This window comes from Amblyomma maculatum, chromosome 10 (assembly GCF_055883805.1).
Source record: "Amblyomma maculatum isolate TAMU_Amacu chromosome 10, ASM5588380v1, whole genome shotgun sequence".
NCBI classification, from domain to species: domain Eukaryota; kingdom Metazoa; phylum Arthropoda; class Arachnida; order Ixodida; family Ixodidae; genus Amblyomma; species Amblyomma maculatum.
In genome coordinates this window covers 136,921,889-136,943,849 of record NC_139353.1, presented here as the reverse complement: position 1 = coordinate 136,943,849, position 21,961 = coordinate 136,921,889, and the positions used below count along the sequence as shown (strand labels likewise).

Here is a 21,961-nt window from a genome sequence, read left to right as displayed (position 1 = left end):
CCATTCTTTCAAAATTGGTTTGATTGAGAGGAAAGAAGCGCAGCCAACTGAGCTGTCATCCATGTGAGGCAGGAAGGGACAAAAATTAAAGATACATGACATTCCTCGGAACTTTTGGAAAGTTACTGAAGTTCCCCCAAGGCTCCAAAGTATCAAAACATTTGTAATTGTGGAAGACCCGTCAAAAGTTGGAAGAATACCAATGGCAGCCAATCCCAGACCAGTGTGACCAACAACTTTGTCTGCTGACTTTCAGGAACTGGAACTATTAGAGAAACTACAGATTTTTAAGCAATCTCGTTACACTAACAGAGTGTTGTTAAAGAGACTGCCTACTGGCTTTTTCAACCATTTTTTATTCTTGCTTCATTTGAAATCTCCATTACCAAATTAACGAACATAGGGCTGTGGAGCTGGAAACAGGCCAGAACCATTTAAAACTTATTTTTTCTCATACGGTAGTCTAGTTTTCTCAGTGGTAGACTGCGTCTGCAAACACTGAAGTTATGGGCACAAGCTACAGTTAGTACTACACTAACTTTATGCAGCTCTATAGACGCAATGGCTGCCGCCCCGATTAAGTCGCCTGTGTAACGTATCATTAGCCGAGATGCACAGATATTTTTAAAGCTGTAATTGAGAGTACTGTGGTTGTTTTGAATAGAGTAAAATGAATAAGTAAGGTGAGTAAACCTGGTGACATCTGCTGCAGATACTGACGACTGGTTCTGTTTGTAGCAGCGCTGCTGATGGCCGCTACAAGTATGGTGGCATCTTTGGTTGTGTGATATTCAGTTTGAACACATTTTAAAAGTGAATCAAGCAAGATTGAACAATAAAAATAAAAGTGGCTGTGATCTACTGGAACAGAAAAAAGTAGATTGTCCTAAGTCGATACAAATACCGATACCTCTTTCTACGGTGCTGTGGCATAGTCATAAAATGTAGTATCTTCACTTTAGACGCTTCAAACTCATGCCATTTGGTAGCTGCGAAAGCACACAATATGACGTCATCGTCTGCAAAAATCTTACTTTCTTGATTAATTCAAAATATCAATTCCTGGTACTACTTCCCTCAATACTGCCACCAAGTGGTAAGACCTACCAGAATATGCCAATATTTTTATACTTTTTATACTCGTCTCCAACAGTAAACTGACTCTTTAAGTTGTTTGTACCACTGGCAATGCACTGTTCGGGATGATCACTGAAAATGGAAGCAGCTGAAGTGGTTGTTACTCTTGTTTGCGAGACAAGGAGTTATTGGACCATGATTCAGGATAATGATGCTAGTTTGGTGGCAAAATGTGCTAAGTTCAACTCTGTTTTATATCATGTGACTTCGAGTACTGTGTATGGGACTGTAGGTACAAGCACTCAGTTTTATAAATCATTACTTGTACAATGGAATTCATCAGTGGAGCTTTGACGTTGTTACTGTTAGGCCGCAGTGGCTGTGCCCAGAACTAGGGACCGGAAAGATGTTTCTCTCCACTAATGAACATATCTTTTCAGAACTGTTTTGCCATAGTGGTGGTCACTTTATTGGGATGTAGTGTGCTGATTGATATGCCTTTTGTTCGAAAAAGCGGTTTTATTAAGCGCAGCAGATTTAGGCTCTGTACAGGAAGAAGAAATTAGGGTTAATAGTAGAGTCACATTGTTACATTTTTTCAGTGACACTGAATACAACAACTACTTTAAGCTGATTAACATCCTCAGTGAACTCTTCCAGGGATTTGATTATGGACCCAGCATGCTACCTCTTTAATCTCTGTGACAGTGCTGGCACAGATTCATTTACTAACAACAGAGATCAGATTTTTGAACCATCTTATTGTTAAGAGCTCAGTTAGAAGTCTGTGATCGCCTGCAGATAGTTCTTGATGGTTTACTACTGTAGGCATCGCCCTCGACATTTCGGGCGGTGCTTGGAAACAGAAAAAAAAAATGGAAGGGATGGCGAAACTTGGAGAGATGCTGTCAGGTCATGCATTAGTTTAGTCCAACGTTTGATAGAACACCGTCTGGTCAGGGTGAAGCATATGCTAGTACAGTCGAACCCGGTTATATCGAACCCGGATATATCAAAGTTTGGTTATATCGAACTCATGGAATATCCCCTTGAAAATGCCATGTAGAAGTATAGGAAAGCCGCGTCATATAGCGAACTCAATTTCACCAGTCGTTCGATATATCGAACTCCGCACCACGCACTGGAAAGTGTGCCTTCTCCAAAGATCGGCAACGGCTGGTCTGGGCAGCGCCGTGCCCATTCCCCAAAGATGCGCGAATCTGCAGTTATCGTTTCCCGTGCGCCAACACGACGTTTGCAAGCCATGTGCGTGGGTGTGCCCTTCTTTTGCCTAGCTATCTCTCTCCTTCAGCACGCACTACGCATGCGCCAAGCCAGCTCAGCCCGTTTTCAGACAGACGTCGGACGCTTTGCTCTGCGCGCGCGGCTGACGTGGCTATGGCGCCTGCGGATGTTAAGAAGCGGCAACTCTCTCTTTTTTTATTTTGCGAGAGTCATCTTTTCTTATCGTTGTGCTGTACGCGCAGCGTAGCGTAAGATATGGCGGCTGCGGATGTTAAAAAGCGGCAGTTTTTTTTTTTTTTGCGGGAGTCTTGTTTTCTTTTTTTTTTTTTTTTTATCGTTTATCCTTGCATGTATGAATCAACGAAAGCACGTGGTAAACTGCTGCGATCATGACGCCCGCCCCAAGCGCGGGGTGATAAATCGAACCAGGCTTGTGCAATCAAGCCATCACGGGCACTCTGCCAAGTTCGCTCCCCGCCACCGGAGGAGCTATCAAGAGATAAACGTGCCCTGACGTTATCGCGCTGCGCAGCATCTTGGCACGCTGCCAATGAGCTGTGGATGAGACGACCGAAACGGACTGACCCGCGCCATCGGCATGCAAGCGAAAATGCTCATGATTGCTACCGCCGCGGCGGCACAGAAACCTTGTTTTGAGCTGCCGCGGTGGTTCGAGCGGCGAGAGGGATGCAGTTCCAACAAGTTTGAAAATTTTCGCTCTGTCGCTGCCGCTCGTCGCTGAGATCGCTCAGTCGCTTGCATTTGAGCGAGCTGGCCTTAACGCATTTTTTTTTTTTTCAAATTCTCGGGTGCAAAAGTGGAGGGTGGGTTCATTATGCGAGTGGTCGATTACGCGACAAATACGGTATCGTTTTTTCGCATCGTAAGTGCTGTCACAAGGCGATTTCTGTATATCGAATTATTGATATATTGAACTATTTCGTGATCCCCTTCGAGTTCGATATATCCGGGTTCGACTGTAATGCTTACATTAGCTGCTTGGGATGACAAGTAACTGTTTGTTTTCCGATACGAAAGGCTGAGGAGATGCTTTCATGAGACTAAAATCAGCATGTGAAAAACATCTGCTTTCTTTTCAACTCTGTGCTTTAATTTTATTTTACTTTTGTATCATTTTGTGAGCCACTGCCACACGTCCATGCTACAATTTTTTCTAAAACATGTTTAGTTGAAATGTCTCCAAAGCTGTTACACTGGCAATAAAAGCACATTGTTGTAACTCGACTCGATGAAATTGAGACCTTTTAAGTGTCTGGGGATGTCTACATGCAGCGGCAGTGGTGGTGGTGGTGGGGAGGGCACCAGCAGCGGTGGTGGCCGGGAGCTTCGGGAGCTGGAGGAGGCCCAGCAGACAGTGTACGTGCGTGGCCGCTGGGTGCACCTGGCGCCCACCGAAGGCTGCTACACCCTGGTCGGGGTGCGGCTACCCACCAGCGGGGACTACTCCCAGTATTGCCACTGGCGTAAGTCGCATCACTCTCCGGTGCATTCTTTCTTTCTTTCTTTCTTTCTTTATTTGTTCCTTTCTATTACAGAAAGCCGGAGCGAAAGCTAAAGGCTACAGAGCCTGACAAAGGCTTCCGCTCCGGATGACGTTCAGCGTGCAGTTTGAAAAATGTATACAAAACATACAAAAGAGCACTTCGAATCATAAACACAACGCGCAAATACAGAAATTTGATTGCATGAAACTGAGTCACTCCAAATAACTATGGATAGGAAAAAGAAATACAAAAGATTGGCATTTTATTGCGGATTGCTATGTAATAAACCAACTGCAATTAATGAAACAGATGAAACATACCGCTGTAGACGATATCAATAAAACCGTTTGTTGAACTTAGTGATACAGTATAGAACACTTCCAAATAACAAAGAAAAGCACATGTAACCTCTTTCAAAAAACACAAAACAAATAATTAAACTATGCAATTGCGATGTCATGCTTGAGTAATAAGGCTTTAAGAAACTTTTTGGTGACAGGCTTGTTAAAGTTTACGAGCGTATCTACACGATTCAACAGAAACGGTATCTGGTAGTCTGTGTGTTGCCGGCCGTAGTTTGTTCTTGTGGCAGGTGTCCTTCTGAGTATTCGGTGAAAAGAATACTGTGAACTTGGGTTTGAATCAGAAGCTTTATATAACTTATTGTTGTTAATGTACTGTACGAGCTTGTAGTAGTAGACCTGGTTTGCTTTGATTATTAAATGTTGCGAAAAAAGCGGATGCGTTGGGAGAAGATGGGGCTTGCCATAAAAGTTTTCAAATATTCTCAGCATTTTCTTCTGCAATAAAATTAAGTTCTTATAATTTTGGGCTGTCGTAGTTCCCCAGACGAGTGCGCAGTAAGACAGTCGAGAGTAGAAGAGGGTATAATACAACATTTTTTTCAGCCAAAGTGGAACGAGGTTCTTAATCTTATACAGACACCCAACAGCTCGACTTAAGTCCCCTGCTAGACGACTAACATGCGTATTCCAAGATAAGTTATTCTGAAACCACACACCCAAAAATTTTTGTGTCGATACCTGATCTAGCAGCTTATTACGGAAATTGATGGCGATTTTGCAACATAGAGGCTTATTTATTGGTGCAAAGATTATATATTTGGTTTTGTGTATGTTTAACCTTAATTTATTAACATCGAGCCAGAGGGATAGTGAGTTGAGGTAGTTATTCACTCTGTCCTGGAGCGAAATGAGCGATCTGCCTGCGAAGAAAAGATTAGTGTCATCTGCGTACATAATTAATTTTGGCGAACTTGGTATATTGCAGATGTCATTAATGTATAAATTGAACAATATCGGTCCTAGAATTGATCCTTGCGGTACGCCGTACAGTACATTTAATAATGATGAATGTGCATTATTTATTGTAACATATTGGGAACGATTAGTCAAATAATTTCTTATTAGATCTAATGCGACACCTCGTATACCGTAGTCGTAAAGCTTCATTAATAATATTTCATGGTCCACCGAATCGAAAGCCTTCTGAAGATCCAGAAATATACCTACTGTGTAGAGTCTTTGTTCAATATTGCGTATTATTTCGTTTTTAATGTTTAGTAAAGCCTGTTCAGTTGACTTATTCTTTTGGAATCCGTAATGTGTCTCATAGATTACGTTATGTTTTCTTATGAAATCTTCCATTCTGACGTTTATAACACCCTCAAAAACTTTTGACAAAAACTTTTGACATTCTCATATGCTGCGTCTCACCAGTGGACAGCCACGGCAAGCGAGGCAGTATCGTGATGCAAACATGCGAACCAAGACTGCAGCTTTGAGCGCTGCCTACTGTCCATACATCATTGACTCCATGATCACGAGCCATGCTATACGCATTGCGAGTAATTTGCAGCAAAGCATGGCCTGCACGTCACTGACATCACTATCGCTTCCCGCATGTTACATGTCACAAACTTTTCCTGACAGCGCTGTGCCCGTAATTTCTCAATGTCAGGACTGCCCGTCGTGCTATGCATTGTGAGCATTTGGTGGTGATGCACGTGGCAGGTGTGTATGGCCCGCGCATCATTGACTCGGCGGTCACTAGCTGTACTGCACGCACAGGAAGCAGTTTGCAGCGTAACGCAGACTGGACTTCGCTGACGTCGTGATATCCTTTTGTGCTGTACGCACCATGAGGTGGGAGCTGTCGCCGTGCGACTGCAAGTAATTATCGGCCATAAAAACAATATGTGTGAATACCTTTCCCGTGCTTCTGCGTACCAATTTTTATTCATTTTAGTGGTAAAATTTTTCAGATGAGACAGTCTTTTTTGTGACCCTGTAAAATTTGCATCAAAGAGATTCTGTTATTCCACTGGTAAGAGCACGTACCAGCACGACATCTATGCAAGGCAAACGTTCCAAAACTGTCCCTAAGCCTGTATGTACTGATTTTGTTTATTCACACAAAATTATCACGGATGCACAAACAAGCACCACCACTTATACTGGTACAGTAAAAGCTCGGTAATTCGAACTTCGCGGGTCCGGGAAATTTTCGAATTATCAGATGTTCAAATTATAGAATGGCTACAAAAAAACTGACTAGCGTCATTTGCATTACGGTAAATTTATCGTATTTACTCGCTTAACGAAGCAACTCACATAATGAACCCGCCCACTCCCCATTTTTGCATGAATTTGAAAAAAAAAAAAAAAAGCTGTTAGTTGTTAGCGCGTTCCTCTGTTTCGCGACGTCAAGTTCCATAACTGATCTCTTGGCAGTGCGACAAGGTACTGTGCAGTGATAACATCACGCCATGTTTACCTTTTGACATTAGCTCTAGCTGGGTGGGCAGCGAACTTGGCAGAGTGCCAGCGCTTATTCAGTTGTGCAAGCCTCGTTTTCAGTATGTATGTTCGCTTTATCATGCCACAGGCGATTGGGGCGGGCGCCGTGTACTGCCACTCAATCATTGGAACTCGTGATATACCAGCAAACACTTTTTGAAGCGAACAGTGCTAAAATCTGGCATCATGATTGCGGCTGACCGCGTGCCTTTGTTGACGACTGATGGGTGGAAAAATGGACGACTCTCCCCCACCCCCTACCCCAAAAAAGAAAAAAAGAAAACGAAAAAAAAAAATTCGCTTATAACCCTCAGTGTGCCCGTTTGTAGCAATAGCCTTTCATGGGCATTGATTGTTACCTCACCGACAGTACTTATTCATATTTCCGAATTAACACAGCTTGAATTAATGAGTACTTCGTTACGGGTTTCGGAAGTGGCGCGAAGGAGAGAGCAAGCAGGCGCCGCCGCAGCTGCGAACTCCTATCCTCTGGTGTCTCTGGCCGCTGGCTGGTCATGGTGCTATTTAGGCTTTACCCACTGTTCCATGGTTATACCTGATTTTATTTTCTGTCCCAATTTTGGACGTGTGCAGCCTCTAACTATGCCGTGCTTTTGTGGAAGTGTTTTTTTTTTTTCTTTTTTTTTTTTTTGCATCGTGTTGTGTGCCAAGTTGCCTAGGCGTGGCGGCGCGCAGTTTGAATTATCCGTAGCGGAATCGACTCGCGTTCGAATTAACGGGCTTTTTTGTACATAGATTTCTATAGAGCTTGGCCTGGCAAAGTACTAGTGTAGTTAGATTTATTCGAAAATTTGAATTATCGAGGTTAGAATTAATGAGCTTTCACTGTATTGGTGCATCATACTGGTACGTACAAAATTGTACTGGCTCACTGGACTGGTTTGCTTATCTATGAGTGTGCTTGTGGCCTCTTGTTTTTTGTGTGTTGATCCCCCTCCCTTTCCTTGTGTGTTGTTTCAGTGGCAGAGCAGCAGGAGCGTGCGTGGCCAGCCCCAGAAGAGCCCTGCAATGTGGGCTACACGCTGGCAGCGGGACTCATGTATGCCGCACAGATGGTGGCCGTGCTGGCCTATTACCTGGACGTGCCCCTGCCCCATAGCCTCTGCTACAGGTTACTATAACTATGCACAGCAGCCATTGGGAGGGAAACGGTTTTCAGTACAGTATAGTTAGAAGCATCACGGGAAGGGGGAGGAGGAATGCATTTGTACGTCATAAAATTCGGTGATTGCTGACATGTTAGGGTCGAAAGTGAGGCTTTGTTTTGGTGTACCTTCGTTGCGCCCATTTCGCCGCTCCTAAGCACCAGTTAGACAACCAAAGAGATGCTCAATAGAGTGGTACAAAACAGGACATAAGGGCGTCATCAGATTCCATTTCTATCACATTGTCCACATGTAATGTAATCGGGCGTCCCTGTGAACTCTATTATTGCATTTGTCCAGCTTGTCTTCTGCTTCTGCGATATATATCACTCAGATGCTATCGGAAGCTGGAAGGTGCATACGATGGGGGAAACGTGCGAACAAAGACCGGGGCCTGCTGCGAACAAAGACCGGGGAAAAGAGAGGAAAGGGAGAGATAAAGCTCCGTAGAAGAGAGGGCACACCCTTGTGCTTCGCTCTATCCCGTTTTCCCCCTCTCCCGAACACCTTGGCTGCATTGGTTCCCTCTCGTTCCTTCACACACGACTTGCAAACGTCACGTGCTAGCATGGCAGCGATCACTGCAGATGTGCTCACCTTGTGGGAAGGGCGCAGCACTGCCCTAGGCCAGTCAACACCGAACTGTGCCCTCTCATTCCTTCCACGCGTGGCTTGAAAACATCACGCGGCAAACAGCCGATGTAATGTGATCGTCTTTGGGGAAGGCGCACAGTCCAATGCGTGGTGCGGAGGTCGATATATCGAATGACCGATGAAATTAAGTTCGATATACGACGCAGCTTTCCTATACTTTTACATGGGATTTTCAAGGGGGTATTCCGCGAGTTCGATGCAACCAAAATTTGAATTATCCAGGTTCGATATATCCGGGTTCGACTAGTCACAAAATTTTTATGTACATACACATGAGCTCACCTGTTATGAACTTGATCATCATACAGTGCTTCTTTAGCTCTTTATTCACTGTAGAAAGACAGGCAATTTCAGGATGTGTTTGTAACAGTATTTTCATCCATAAAATTTTAAGCATTTTGTTATTGCGACATGACGTGGAGTACCTGATGGAACTAAAAAGAGATGGGAGAATGCATATTGCTTATGAAGGGAAAAGTTTTCATTATTAAATTTGTGATGTTCACACAAGAATTCACGGAAATAACATATTCTCTCAGAAAGTGAAATGGAGATAAAGTCTAGAATATACATTTTGTGCAATCTTATGCTCAGGAAGCAGTTACCTAAACCTACAGGTTAACACCTGTTGATAGTCAGGGCTTAAGGGAATGCAATCATGCCTCTCTGAACTAAAGTAAGACTAATAAGGACTCATATTTTCACACAGAGCTTCTGCATGCACCTAGAAAATTAAGTGTCAGTACTGAGAAATTGCGACAATGCCATCATTGTCGAGTAGGGTTGATACAAGACAAGGATGCCATCTTGTGCACCATGGTACACAATTCATGCAAAATTCACAAGTGCTCTCTTATACGACCGACAAAAGAACTAACTCTGAAACTGAAGCGCAGAGTTTCTACGACATACTGAATGGTTTCACTTGCACAGAACTGGTGTAAGCGTTTTGCATTTCGGATGGAGTCAAGGGGTAAAAGTTGTGACATGTTACTCTCCATTAAATACCTCTGGACTGTTCTCGCTTGATATGCACGTTTTGTTATTAGCCAGTCTATTTTTTCATCACGAAGTACAGTGGCATGGCACGCACTGAAATCCCCTGCCAGTTGTTGTCCTCACTTGCTTGTAATGCTGTCTTACTTGGGTGCTAAGAAGGCAGGATTAGTTGCTTCAAATGACCGGCAGTTGTGTTCACTTATTCACTCTCAGGGCCGAAGCATTACGGAGAGGAGAGGTTGAAAAGAGCGTAATAAAACAGAACATGGTTCCGTTCCTGGGATGCCTTGGGCATGAAAGAAGCTCAATGTAAGTCAGTGCTATTGCTGGGCCTTGCCTTCTGTGATATGGGACATGTGATGGCTGCACAACTAGCAGATCCTCGAGGTAAGAATTAGATACAACAAAGGTACACTTGCGCGCAATTTTGCGTGAAAAATTAAGTCAGTCTTGAATTTACTGCATCAAACAACTTGCACTTCATAAATAGTCAGAGGAAATGATATGTACAGTGTAATCCACTTATAACGATACCATATATAACGATATATCGGTTATAACGATCAAATAATTTAGATTTATCAATTTTCCCATTGCCCCTATGTAAAAATAAACCACATATAACGATACGATTATCGGCGATATATCGGATACAACGATAGAATTTTGACCGCCTGGAAAATATTTACTAGCAAATTTCGTATAAATATTTGCGAAAAATAAAATGATTTGATTAGAATGACGCGAAAAGTGCCGCAAATAGACCGTTGTGGAGAAATCCGCAAGGAGGCGATGCGTACGGCCTTTGGAAGCGAGCGCCATCATCATCGCAATCGCTGAAGAGAGAAGGTGGGGAGAAGGGGAGCGCGTCCTTGGCCGTTGTACGTGGAAGATGGCGCCGACTAAGCGGAAGGCAATCTCTCTCGAGGTGAAGCACCAAATTCACCAGGATTTTCGGCGGGGCTTCAAGGTGGGAAGCCTCACTAAAAAGTATGGGCTTTCGCAGTCGACGGTTTCAACCATAATCAAGGCTGCAGATGTCCTCGAGAAAGCCGGCTCCAGCGGCCACGACGACCAGCGAAAGAGGGTTAGAGACCCTTTGTACAGTGATGTGGAAGAGTCTCTCTACCAGTGGTTTCTGAACGCTCGCAACCAGAATGTTCCCATCACAGGACCGATTCTTTGTGCAAAGGCGAAGAAATTCGCTTTTCTTCTGGGACGAGAAAACTTCGAGCCCGGCGGAGGATGGATCCAAAGATTCAAAGATCGCCACGGCATTGTTTATAAAAACGTGGTCGGGGAGGCTGCCTCGCTGGACGTGTCGGCGAAAGACGAGTGGCTGGCGACGAAACTGCCCGAGCTGTTGGAGCGCTATGAACAGAAGGACATTTTCAATGGGGACGAGACAGCGCTTTTCTACGAAATGCTGCCTTCAAGGACGCACGCTCTCAAAGGAGATCCGTGCAGCGGTGGGAAGCACAGCAAGGTCCGAGTGACTGTGTTTTTGTGCGCCAGCATGGACGGTAGCGAGCGTCTGAAGCCTTTTGTGATTGGGAAATCGAAGAGGCCCCACTGCTTCAGGAACCAACACATTCCGGTCCGCTATCGGAATAACAAGAAAGCGTGGATGACTCGCGACCTGTTTCAGGAATGGCTGCTTGAATTTGACGGCCTAATGGAGCAAAAGAAGAGGAAAGTGGTTCTAGTCCTCGACAATTGCACAGCACACAGCGTCAGCGTGAAGCTGACGTCTGTCGAGTTGCTCTTCCTGCCCCCGAACACCACGGCAGGTCTGCAGCCCATGGACGCAGGCGTAATTGCCAATTTCAAGGCCCTCTATAGGCGTCGTATGCTCGAATGGCTGATCTTAAAAATAGACCGTTTGGGATCGCCAGAGGATGCTTCCGGGCCTGCTCACCTGAAGGTGAGCTTGATCGAAGCGGTGCGGTTTGTGTATGGTGCGTGGTACGAAGTGAAGCAGTCCACAATCCAGAACTGCTTTAGAAAAGCAGGCTTCGTGCGCCACGACTGTGCGGTCTCAGAAGGGACAGATACAGATGACTTGCTTCCCGAAACTGCCGATGTGTGTGCACTATGGGATCATGTTGCATCTTCCGACAATGCCGGCGGAGCGCTCTTGGACGACTTTTTAAACGCTGACAGCGCTGCTGCTTCGTGTGAGGAATTTACCGATGAGGCCATTGCCGAGGAGCAGCGACAAAAAGCGGCATCGAGCGATGGTGAAAATAGTGACGACGATGACGGCACCATGGACAACGATGGCAGTGACACCACCACGCCAGCTCCATTGTCGTCACGAAGTGCCGTACAGTCCATCCAGTCGCTGATAGGCTTCATCCATGCTACAGGACTTCCGCACACGTACGCGCAACAACTGGAGACTATGCAGACTGAAATTATCAAGCGTCAGCTGCCGCTCAAGCAAGCGCGCATTTCAGACTTCTTTAAGCGAGATTAAGTTATTTATTCCCTTTATATATAGTACAGCAATAAAGTGTTGAGTGTTCTTTAGTGACTAGCTTTGTTTTATCCGATTGAATCGTCGCTGGCAAGTAGGTAAGTCTGAATGCACGGGTATGTGCGCTCTCTTGCTTTTTTTTTTTTTTTCTTTACTTTTTTTTTTGCCGGTCCAGATATAACGATAATCGGTTATAACGATCGGATTTTCCCGTTTTCTCAATATCGTTATAAGTGGATTGCACTGTACAGCATGATTTTGAATGGAGTCTGTTTTTAATATTGACAAGCTGTAATAGTCAGAGGAAATGATATGTACAGCATGATTTTGAATGGAGTCTGTTTTTAATATTGACAAGCTGTAATGAACATCCCAGTTTGACGGCTCATAATGAAGTTTTATTGTGACGTGTTTTGTGACGTAAGAGTTTTGAAGTAGATGGTGCCAAAGAAAAATTAATCAGAAATGATTGCTTGTAGGATTACCATTATTTCTTGTGTGTATGAACCATGTTGTATGGAACCTGAATTATTGGTGAACAGCCTCAAGGTACCTCATTAGAGGCATTGTGATAAATTTGCATAGCATTAAATTTTGCAGCATTAAGCATCATCGGTCGAGTATTGTACCAAAAAGAAATGTGATTAACTTGAAGGCTGAACGAGGCAGTATGTAAGGCTGTTAATCTGCCACAAAAATACTAACTGTTGTGGCTGTTGTGTGTTGTGGTGAACTGTTGCGGCTACGGCGTAACAATATTTATCTTTTATCAACAAAAAGTTGGTGTACCATCTCTGACTGCCATGGGACTTCAGATGTTAGAAAGCAATGTCAAAAGTTATAGCGATTATAGTATAGTCATAGCATAAGGGGTGGGGCGCAATTTCTGTGTGCCCCACCCCTTATGTAATACCCTCTAATGAGGGTCTTTAAGGTATTAAAGTGAAGTGAAGTGAAGTGAATTCGCAGTTTTAAGTTGTGTGCAGTTTGGTGAGAAGCATTCAGTCAGTTTTAAAATATTGGGGTCGGGGGTAAATTACATTTGAAGAGTCTGGGGGAGACAGAGTAAGAAGCCTTTGTAGTACCAATGAATGAGGAATTAGTAGCAAAGAATCCATCATTTGTTAGTTAGAAACTGTTGAACATCACAAGTGCTTACGAAAATTTCATTTTTAAATGCTAAGGAAAAGTAGTAGCTTCTAGAAAATTTGGCTGTTAGCATAAATGTGAAAGTTAGCGCCATGATCAAAGTGGTTACTAGGCATGGTTCTTTATCAAAAGTCTTAACATTGATGGAAGAATGATTGCTGCCCGGCTTGAGCAGGGCAGCAGCCATCTGGAGTTGTTGTACATTTCAAGCACCTTGAATAGCACTGACAATGTTAACGAAGAATGCACCTCAGTGTTTTTCAGGACTTAATAATTATTACCTTAACTTCTTTGTAGAAATATAATAACAGTAAAAGCTCATTAATTCGAACTTCACAGAACTGGGATAAAAGTTCGAATAATCCGATGTTCGAATTATCGAATGGCCTCGAAAAAACTGACAAGAACCATGTGTATTACAGTAAATGTACCATATTTAGTCGCATAACGAACTCACTCGAACAGCGCTTGTCCAGTTGTGCAAGCCTCCTTTTCAGTACGTTCGCTTTATCATGCTATGAGCGACTGGGGCGGGCGCCTTCTACTGCCACTCTAATCACCAGAATGCGCGATATCAGCAAGCTGCTTTTGAAGCAGTGTTATGATCGCAGCTGACTCGCGTGCTTCCGTTGACAACCAATGGGTGCAAGGATTGATGGCTATCGCAAAAAAAAAAAAAAAAAAGAAGTTGATCCCATAGTGCTCGCCCGAGATTATAGCCTTTCATGGGCTTTGGCTGGGGCCGGGCCAACAGTACTTATATCCCTATTTCCAAATTAACAGCGTTGGAATTAACGAGTATTTAGTTGCGAGCTACGGAGGTTGCGCAGAAGAGAGAGCAGGCAGCCGCCGTCGTGCCGGTCATGGCGCCATTTAAGTTTTACCCACTTTTCTGTGGTTTTACCTGGTGTCATCTTCTGTCCCCGTTTTGGACGTGCGCAGCCTCTATAGGGAACCAAAGCTGGAGTTTGCTCCGCGACGCCAGTCCTCGGTTTCTAGCAGAGCGGAGAGGAACTACAAAACCTAAGCGCATCCACGCTCGCACTGTGCGCGGCTGTCTGTGCAGCCCGCTCGCTCGGGAGCGCGTGCTACAGGCAGTTGCACGTGCACACAGAGCAGGAAAAGGAGAGTGAGGACGAGGGGGCATGGACGCGTGTCTGCGCACGCAAAGCCGGCGCTCTTTGCCAGTGGGGTTTCTTATTTTTGCTTTTTTCTGTGTCCCGGCTGACATAGAGGCTGGCTGGAAGCATGTTTTTTATCGGTGCCTTTGAAAACGAGAAATTATGATTATTTGATCATTGCGGACATTGTTTTCAAAGAGCGCTTGTTGGCAGGATCAGACATTCAAAAAAAAAAAGAAAACATGAACGCGAATTCGCTGCTTAAAGGCAGAGGCAAGCGAGAGGTATTTTGAAGGACTTGAGGTGGCACCTCTTGATGTCTCTGTCCATGTTGTTCAGAGAATGAAGGGTCCAGCCTTCTCATTGAGAATTGATACACGTGTACACAGTGACGAGTGCTCCGGGCGCTGGTTGGGGAGCTTCCTTTCCATTTGTGACTGCTCACTTGAAAGGGGCCTATTCAACTCTTTGGGAACACACGTTTAGACGATGCTGCCGGCGCCGTGGTGCCTGTTTTCGGCGAGTTTAGGACCGTTCTCTACAAAGGCACAAAGCATGCCGCCTTACCCTTTGGTTCCTGCTGACAGCGGTCATGGGGAGTTCGCAGCTGCCGCAGTGTCACCCGAAATCAATGACCTATCTACCTTTAACGATGAAGGGTTTCTTAACGGCCTAGGTCACTGACAAGAAGCTGAGGCATGCGATTTTTGCGGCAGTTTCCTCTTTCCACGAGACGGAGAGCGGGGAAGTGCCTGACGACTTTCCATGCAGGCAGGGACATCTCTCCACGGAAACCTTTGTCTTCTTAGTTCCACAGCTACGCTGTGCAATCCCTAGTTCAGTTATCTCCTCTAGCGAATGCGCAGTATTGAGCTCCCGAAGCAGGATTGCGTATGAGGATAGATCGAACGATTGACGTATGTGTTTTTCCTTGATAAGCGCCAAGTGATGTCATTAATGACATATATCTTTCTTGAGGCCGACTTGGTTCCGCGATGGCTGCTGCAGCACCGCCAGTTACAAACAGAGGTGCGAGATACGAGCGGTACGAGATACCTAAAAAAAAAAAGCCGACAACCATTCTGTTTCCGTTTCCACACAAGTTTTGCGAAAAAGCGCTCAGTCACTTTTTCATTCCAGCTTTTTTCCCCTTTGTTGGAGGGCGACGGCGGCCGGAGGAGAAGAGAAACAACCGAGCCCGCGTGCGCAAACACGTGCTGGAAAGCAGTGCGGAGCAGACGACAGCATGCGTTTCGATGCGGCGGGGAGCAGTCGACGCAGCCGCGTTGCGCGGGGGTTTTGACGGGGTCTCCATGGAGGGCGCTGACGCACAGAGCAGCGCAGCGTCCCCTGGCCCAGGTTTTCTCCCCTATTGTGCCTTCTGATCGCGGAGGTGTTTCTTTATTTTTTTTTGCCGCTTGATGTGCGCCAAGCCGCCCAGACATGGCGGCGCATAGTTCGAATTATTCGTAGCGGAACTGACTTGCGTTCGAATTAACGGGCTTTTTTATACACAGATCTCTATGGAACTTGGCCGGACCGAGTAGTGTAGTTCGAATTATCCAAAAATTTGAATTATCGACGTTTGAATTAACGAGCTTTCACTGTAATAATTGGTTCACTGGAAGGGAAAGGCACAGTATCTGTCACACTTGCGATGTGTACACCTGAACCACGCCGTAAGGGAAGGGATGAAGGTGGGAGTGAAAGTGGAAAGAGAGAAAGAAGAGCCGTAAAGGAGGGCTACGGAGTAATTTCGACCACCTGAGGAACGTGCGCTGACATTGCACAGCACACGGAAACGCAGCCGCCGTGGTCGGGTTCGAACTCGGGAACTCCGGACATAGTCGGGCGTCTTATCACTGCACCACCCTGGCGGGGCTGTAGAAACAGGACATAATTTTATTACTTGATTTGCAAATTGTAAACTACTATGCAATTACAGGATCCATTGCTGCATAATCAAGATAGGATGTACCTTGAGTGCAGCTTTTCTTGGGGATGAAAGTACTTCAGTCTGCACCTGCTCAATTTTGAATGGATGTGACATTAGCATCGATGCCAGTTATTATTTCTGATAAACAATGTCTGGCGATTTAAATTGCGTTAGTGTACTTTACTGCTGTACAGTGGCAAGCCGCTCACCTTTGTTCGCTCATAGGAAACTCGACTTTGTAGGAAACGCTTTTCTTCTTGTTTAGTGATTACTTCACTGACTAAGTTCATTTACTTTTATTTTTAGTCTAAATGTTAGCAGTTATTGATACACCTGCCATGGAAAAAAAGAACTGAGGAATTTGTGGGGAAAGGCTGGCAGCCTTGCTTTTAACTGATTAACTTTCCCTTGGCCTGTAATAAGTTTCGCCCTTTGGTTAGGGTGCCTGACTGCTATGCTCAAGGATGCAGGATCGAATCCCGGCCTTGATGGCAGTTTTTTTTTGATGGAGACGAAAAGATAAACGCCCGTGTGTTTTGCCATGTCAGGTGGTCGAAATTTCCGAAGCCATATATGTACTATACGGTGTCTCTCATAGCTTGAGTCGCTTTAAGGCGTTAAGCCACATCAACAGCCAAATCAAACTTCTAATAAATTTTTTTATTCTACATTTGTAAGGTGAAATATTGCACATAGTATAATGGAGTCTCCACTCTAAAAAGGTAGAAGTGATAGTTAATGAACAAGGTCTGGATGCATAGTTGGTACGAAGTTAAGCGTACTCTAGCGAATTGACCGGTTGGTACAGATTAGAAAGTTGGAGGATGTGTCAAGATTGTGCATTCTATGAGCAGCCATTTACAAGGGAAAGAGGATTGGAAAGGGTAGCATCGCCAAGGATATTTGTGGATGTCGAGGGAAGCCAAGGCATTTTTTTTTTTTTTTACAGCCTTGTGTAAATTCGAGTAGAAGCCATTGAATGAATTAGGAGTGCGATAGTGTGCGTCAAGAACAAAATATTTCAAGTTGGAGTGGATGCCTTCTTAACATATTAAGCAGTGATTGTTTGAGGGATTGTCATCTGATGCCTCGAAAGATAAAATGCACATTACAATCGGTCAACATTTGCCTCAAGAGAAACATTTCTAGCTAATGCAGGTGGGAAGTTCCCATCTGGTAACTGTAAGAATTTCCTAAATTTTTTCCTCTGTTTTGCTCATCCTTTGACAACAGAGTTAGCAATGCTATAAAATGTTGAATAATTTTTCAGATCTCGGTATATTCGTAGTCATCAAGTTAAAAAGAAATTGAAGAGCAACATTGTTACTGCAAATTACAGTTATTGCAAATTAGAGCATCTTTTTATTATTATTCTTTCAAGCAGTCGACCTTTCCTTGATCTACTCACGATTCCAACCATGTTCACCCTACAGATTCCAATATCGTCTACAAAAATGCATCCCGAACTAACGTCGGAGCGGCTGCTTACTCAGTTGAGAGCTGTAGCTATGTAGTGACCTTGGTCCTTACATAGATCCTCCTCCTACAGCGACTCTCCAGACCCTGCCAATAGTCGCCAGTATTCAAGACCTCGCACAAGCATCCCCTAACCCTTCAGGATATACCATATACACTGATGCAATACAGGCTATACACGCCATTCATACGGGTCGCATTCCTGAAGAACTGCAGGATGATCTACACACAGCTTTCACCAAACTACGTCCCAACACTGTCACACTGAGGTGGATTCCTGGTCACGCTGGAATCCCAGGCAATGAGGTAGTGCATTGCCTCGTCCGCAAACTTCAACACCGGGCGCCTGAGATTCCCTGGCCTTATCCACCCACGTGGGACACTACTCTTCACTACAAAAAAGAAATCAACATTCACTAGGACAACATTAGAGAAACTCTTCGTACACTTCATCATCCTGATAAATCCCTCACTACTGCGCAAACGTGCATTCTTAGACGCATACAACTAAAAGCACTGCTTACTTCTGCCAGATCGTTTCTATACTGATTCAGACATTCTCCCGCATGCCCAAAGTGTTCCGAACACAATGCAAACTTAGAGCATTGCATGTCTTCATGCCCAGTGCATTCAATCACCTCACTTTCCACACCCTCCTCTCCCAACGTGGCGGGCTTGGTTAGCATCTGACCAGCTGAAAGATCAGTTGGCCTTGGTGACCCTGGCCCAGGACATTCTTAACGATTAGTAATGCATTAAAAATAAAAGTTTTTTCCTCCTCCTCCTCCATCGGACCACCTCTGGATTTCTTTTATCTCATCTGCATTTTTTTACAATTTATCATGCATGGTAAATTGTGTCTTACGCATTTGGACATGGTTCCTAACGCATACTCTGTTGCATGAATTGAAGTGATCATCTATCCTACTTCACTTTTCATGTCATAGTGCCACTTATATGTGCAATGACCAGCGGTCACCTTGCATACATGCACACTGTACGGATGTACAGGTGCTGCATGCTGTAGTGCTTTTTTTTTTTTTTTTCCATACAAGAAACTCTGCAACATCTTGGCTTCAGTGTTATGTGTGAGTTTTTCTCTTTTGACTCTTCCACATGTTCAAACAACTCATCCTTTTCGCAGTGCCTGTATGCAGGTTGACTTATAACAGCTCTTCTCTTCGTATTCGAAAGCATACAACCACACTGTGCTCTTGAAACAGCTGCTTGCTCACTAGTATTATGACCAAAGATGCCTGCCTTGTCTGATTGGGTATCATAGCTGTAAAGTGCATTGTGATAGTGCATCACTTCCAATTTTCAAAGCAGGTGTTTGTCGTAAGTGGGGCTGCTGCATGTGGACTTTATGGGCCCACTTTGCCTTTCTACTCCTTTCTTCTCAGAGGCTAAGCGAGCTCGCAGCCAGATGTTTATTTCTATCGGGTCAATTTTGGTGACTGGCAGTATCTATTCATTTTTCAAGTCAGCCAATTAGAGGCTTGCTCTCGGACAGCTCTCGGACATGTGCAGCCAGTTTTGGATTTAAAAAAAAAAAGGCAAATCTTCATGCGCTGGCCTTTCACGCATCACAGGAGTGCATTTCCACTTGTCAGTTGTGATACTGCATGTAGATGTAGTCTGTGACAGCTCTTGCCAGTCTTTCTTTCTTGCTTTTTTTTCCCACTTGTTTCATATCTCATCCCATCTTTCAAAGGTGTGGCATTTGTTTCCTCTGAGACATTTTCTTTCACTTCAAGTGTGCGATGTAAAAACAGGATTGAGAACACATACAGAGTTCAGATTTAAAAATGTTTTGGCTGGCAAGTCTGTACGCCAGGGTGTTGCTGAAATTAGAGCAGTCTTCATTAATGGGGCCTAACGATACCAGCTCTGAATGTGCTCACACATGGTCGCACAGAATTTGTTAGTACCAGAATCACTGTGAGAATGGGCGGTTTTTGATGCATTCCGCATTTTGGTGGTGTGGTTACGCTTTAGGACACCGTCATCGTGTGAGGCAAAGTTTCTTATGCCAAACTGACAGGCTTCTGGAAGCAAGATGTTTACTGTTTTTACTATACAGCATAGCAGAAAGCCTAGTGATGCAGAACAAGTAAAGAAAGAGAGGAAAGGAAGATGCGACACAAGGAAAAAAAATGCTCTGTGGTAATGTATATTCATGGCTTAACCTATGACCTGATGAAGTTTGAACAGATACATGGCATTCAAATTATTCCTGTGGCTCTAAACAAATGGAAGGAATCGGGTGAATGGGAAGGGGAATAAGTTCAGATGCGAAACTGCGCACCAGGAGGTTATTCTGGATGCACTCAAGGGATTTTGTATTATATTCCCCTGTTCTGTGGGAAGAAATACATTGGCGAAACCGGGAGATGTGGTAACGAAAGTGTAAGAGAACACGCCATTGCAATATCGGAGAAGCCTGGAGCCAACCTCATGATGCACTGCAAAGACTGTAAGTTATGCAAGAAACAAAAATTCCCAACTGACTTTCATAACGTGGAGGTTTTGAGAAAGATGAAGGAAAAGGTAATGAGAGAGAATTTGGAAGCTTGGGAAATCAGTGTCTGGTGAACAGTGTGTTAATACGCCTTCTGTTCCCTTATTTTGAAGAAAGAGATAAAAGTTCTATGCTCTCCGGCAGGGTAGTGAAGGAAAAAGTTCACAGTACACAGAACAAGTGAAAAAAGAAAAAGGTTCACGGGCATGAATAATTCAGTTGCCAGTGCAGCATCGTTCCTGTGTGGGTATGGGCGTGTGTCTTCTGTATATTGTTGCCTGTTCAGCTGCGTTTTTCGTTATGTGTGCAGATCAACTAGCTCAACAATCTACTGTATTATTGTCGTAATCAGGGCAGCAAATTTGATCACAGGGTTGGCTGTGCAAGTGCTAGCTAGCCAGTGAAAGGCCAATGAGAAATCCCTGCACATAACTCCTTGGTGCGTTGTGGGGTAAAGAATGCACACACTTCTCTCGGGAATAGCATAGAATGAAAGGCGTCTAAGCTGGCGGCTAGTTGCATGGTTTTGAGGATCTTCCAAAAAGTGCATTCCTCAGCAGAGTGCGGTATGTGTTTTGATGGCCGTTTGCTCGTACTACTCACCACATTCCTTCCATATGCGTGCAAATGCATACATGGGTACAAACACCTGTATCAGCTGAAACTGCTTTCAGTAACCTTCAAGAATGGTGTAAGTTTTTTTTCTTTTTTTTTTTTTTGTTAGTTTAATGTGCATGCCATTGCCTGGTAACCAGTATGCTTCCAGACTGGGGAGCACGTAAGGGGACAGGCGCGTCATAAACTTGTTTCCACATAAATTAAAGCCAGGTGAAAGAAAATCATATCCGGTTTAGAGCTTGATCTTCCCTTACCAAGTATGTTACTAGTTTGAAGATTGCATGATGCTTTTGTGACCTTATTCATGAGTGAAGAACAGTGCATGCTTGTAAACCTTACAGAGCAGTGCGGAATGGCTTTCAAGTTTTAATGTCTCTAAACCTCCACTCGTATGTACAACTGAGCAAAGTAATGTCATTCCACTAGTATGCAACATTTTGAGGCGTTTTTATATCAAATACATACTTTTCAGTGCCTAATGCTTGGATAATTTCAAAGTTTTGAGTGTTAAATTATTATTGATGGCATTAAATGCTGTGTAGTTGTATTCTTTACACTTTAGACATTATTCATGCCAACTTTGGTGTTGGTGTGACAAAAATAATTTGCTTTCTTAACAAAGGCCATGTCTGGTCCAAAAACATTGGGAATGTAGAAATATCTAGTGAAAGAGCCCGTCTTTGCCAATGAAAATGTTTTTATTACTACTACTACTTTATGGGAGTGCGAAGTGGCAGGGTCAGCCATGGGGTCATGAGCGCTCTAAATGACTATTTTACTAAGTTCTCAATCATTCTTTTAAAAAATAGTCTTTTAAGAAAACTGCCTTTTTTTTGGCATGCGTGTTTTCTTGAGTGCTATTCCATATTTCCATTTAGTTTCTTCACATACAGGTGACCATGTGCTCTAGTTATTTTAGCACAGTGCACTTCAAGAACTTGGTATCTTTTGTACACTCGAGGGTCTCATTTCATCCGTACTCACACACATAGTAGTGACGAGACACAGCTGTACAGTCTGTGTGCCCATTGTATAGAGCACTTAGGTGGTGAGATTTCCTGCAAATAAATCAAGATCTTGTCACAATTGCTAGGTTCTAAAGGTAACACTTGTGTGGAATCGCATTTTAGGAAAACGTAGCGCAAAGAAGACAAGGACAAAAAAAGAAGGAAACGCACACGAGCGCTTACTCACAA

General features: G+C 44.1%; 1 protein-coding gene across 4 annotated transcripts in view; it reads left to right on the top strand.

Moving 5' to 3' along the window:
- The window catches only part of Atg14 (autophagy related protein 14), a 53,911-nt gene that overhangs the window by 16,765 nt on the left and 15,185 nt on the right, over positions 1–21,961 (top strand). For 3 of the 4 annotated variants that reach the window (XM_084580495.1, XM_084580496.1, XM_084580497.1), the window contains exons 7-9: positions 3,616–3,806; positions 7,628–7,778; positions 9,679–9,774. In XM_084580495.1, the coding sequence (XP_084436621.1) occupies positions 3,616–3,806; positions 7,628–7,778; positions 9,679–9,774 (438 nt within the window). The remainder of the gene's footprint in view (positions 1–3,615; positions 3,807–7,627; positions 7,779–9,678; positions 9,775–21,961) is intronic. The other variant, XM_084580498.1, reaches the window with a different exon arrangement.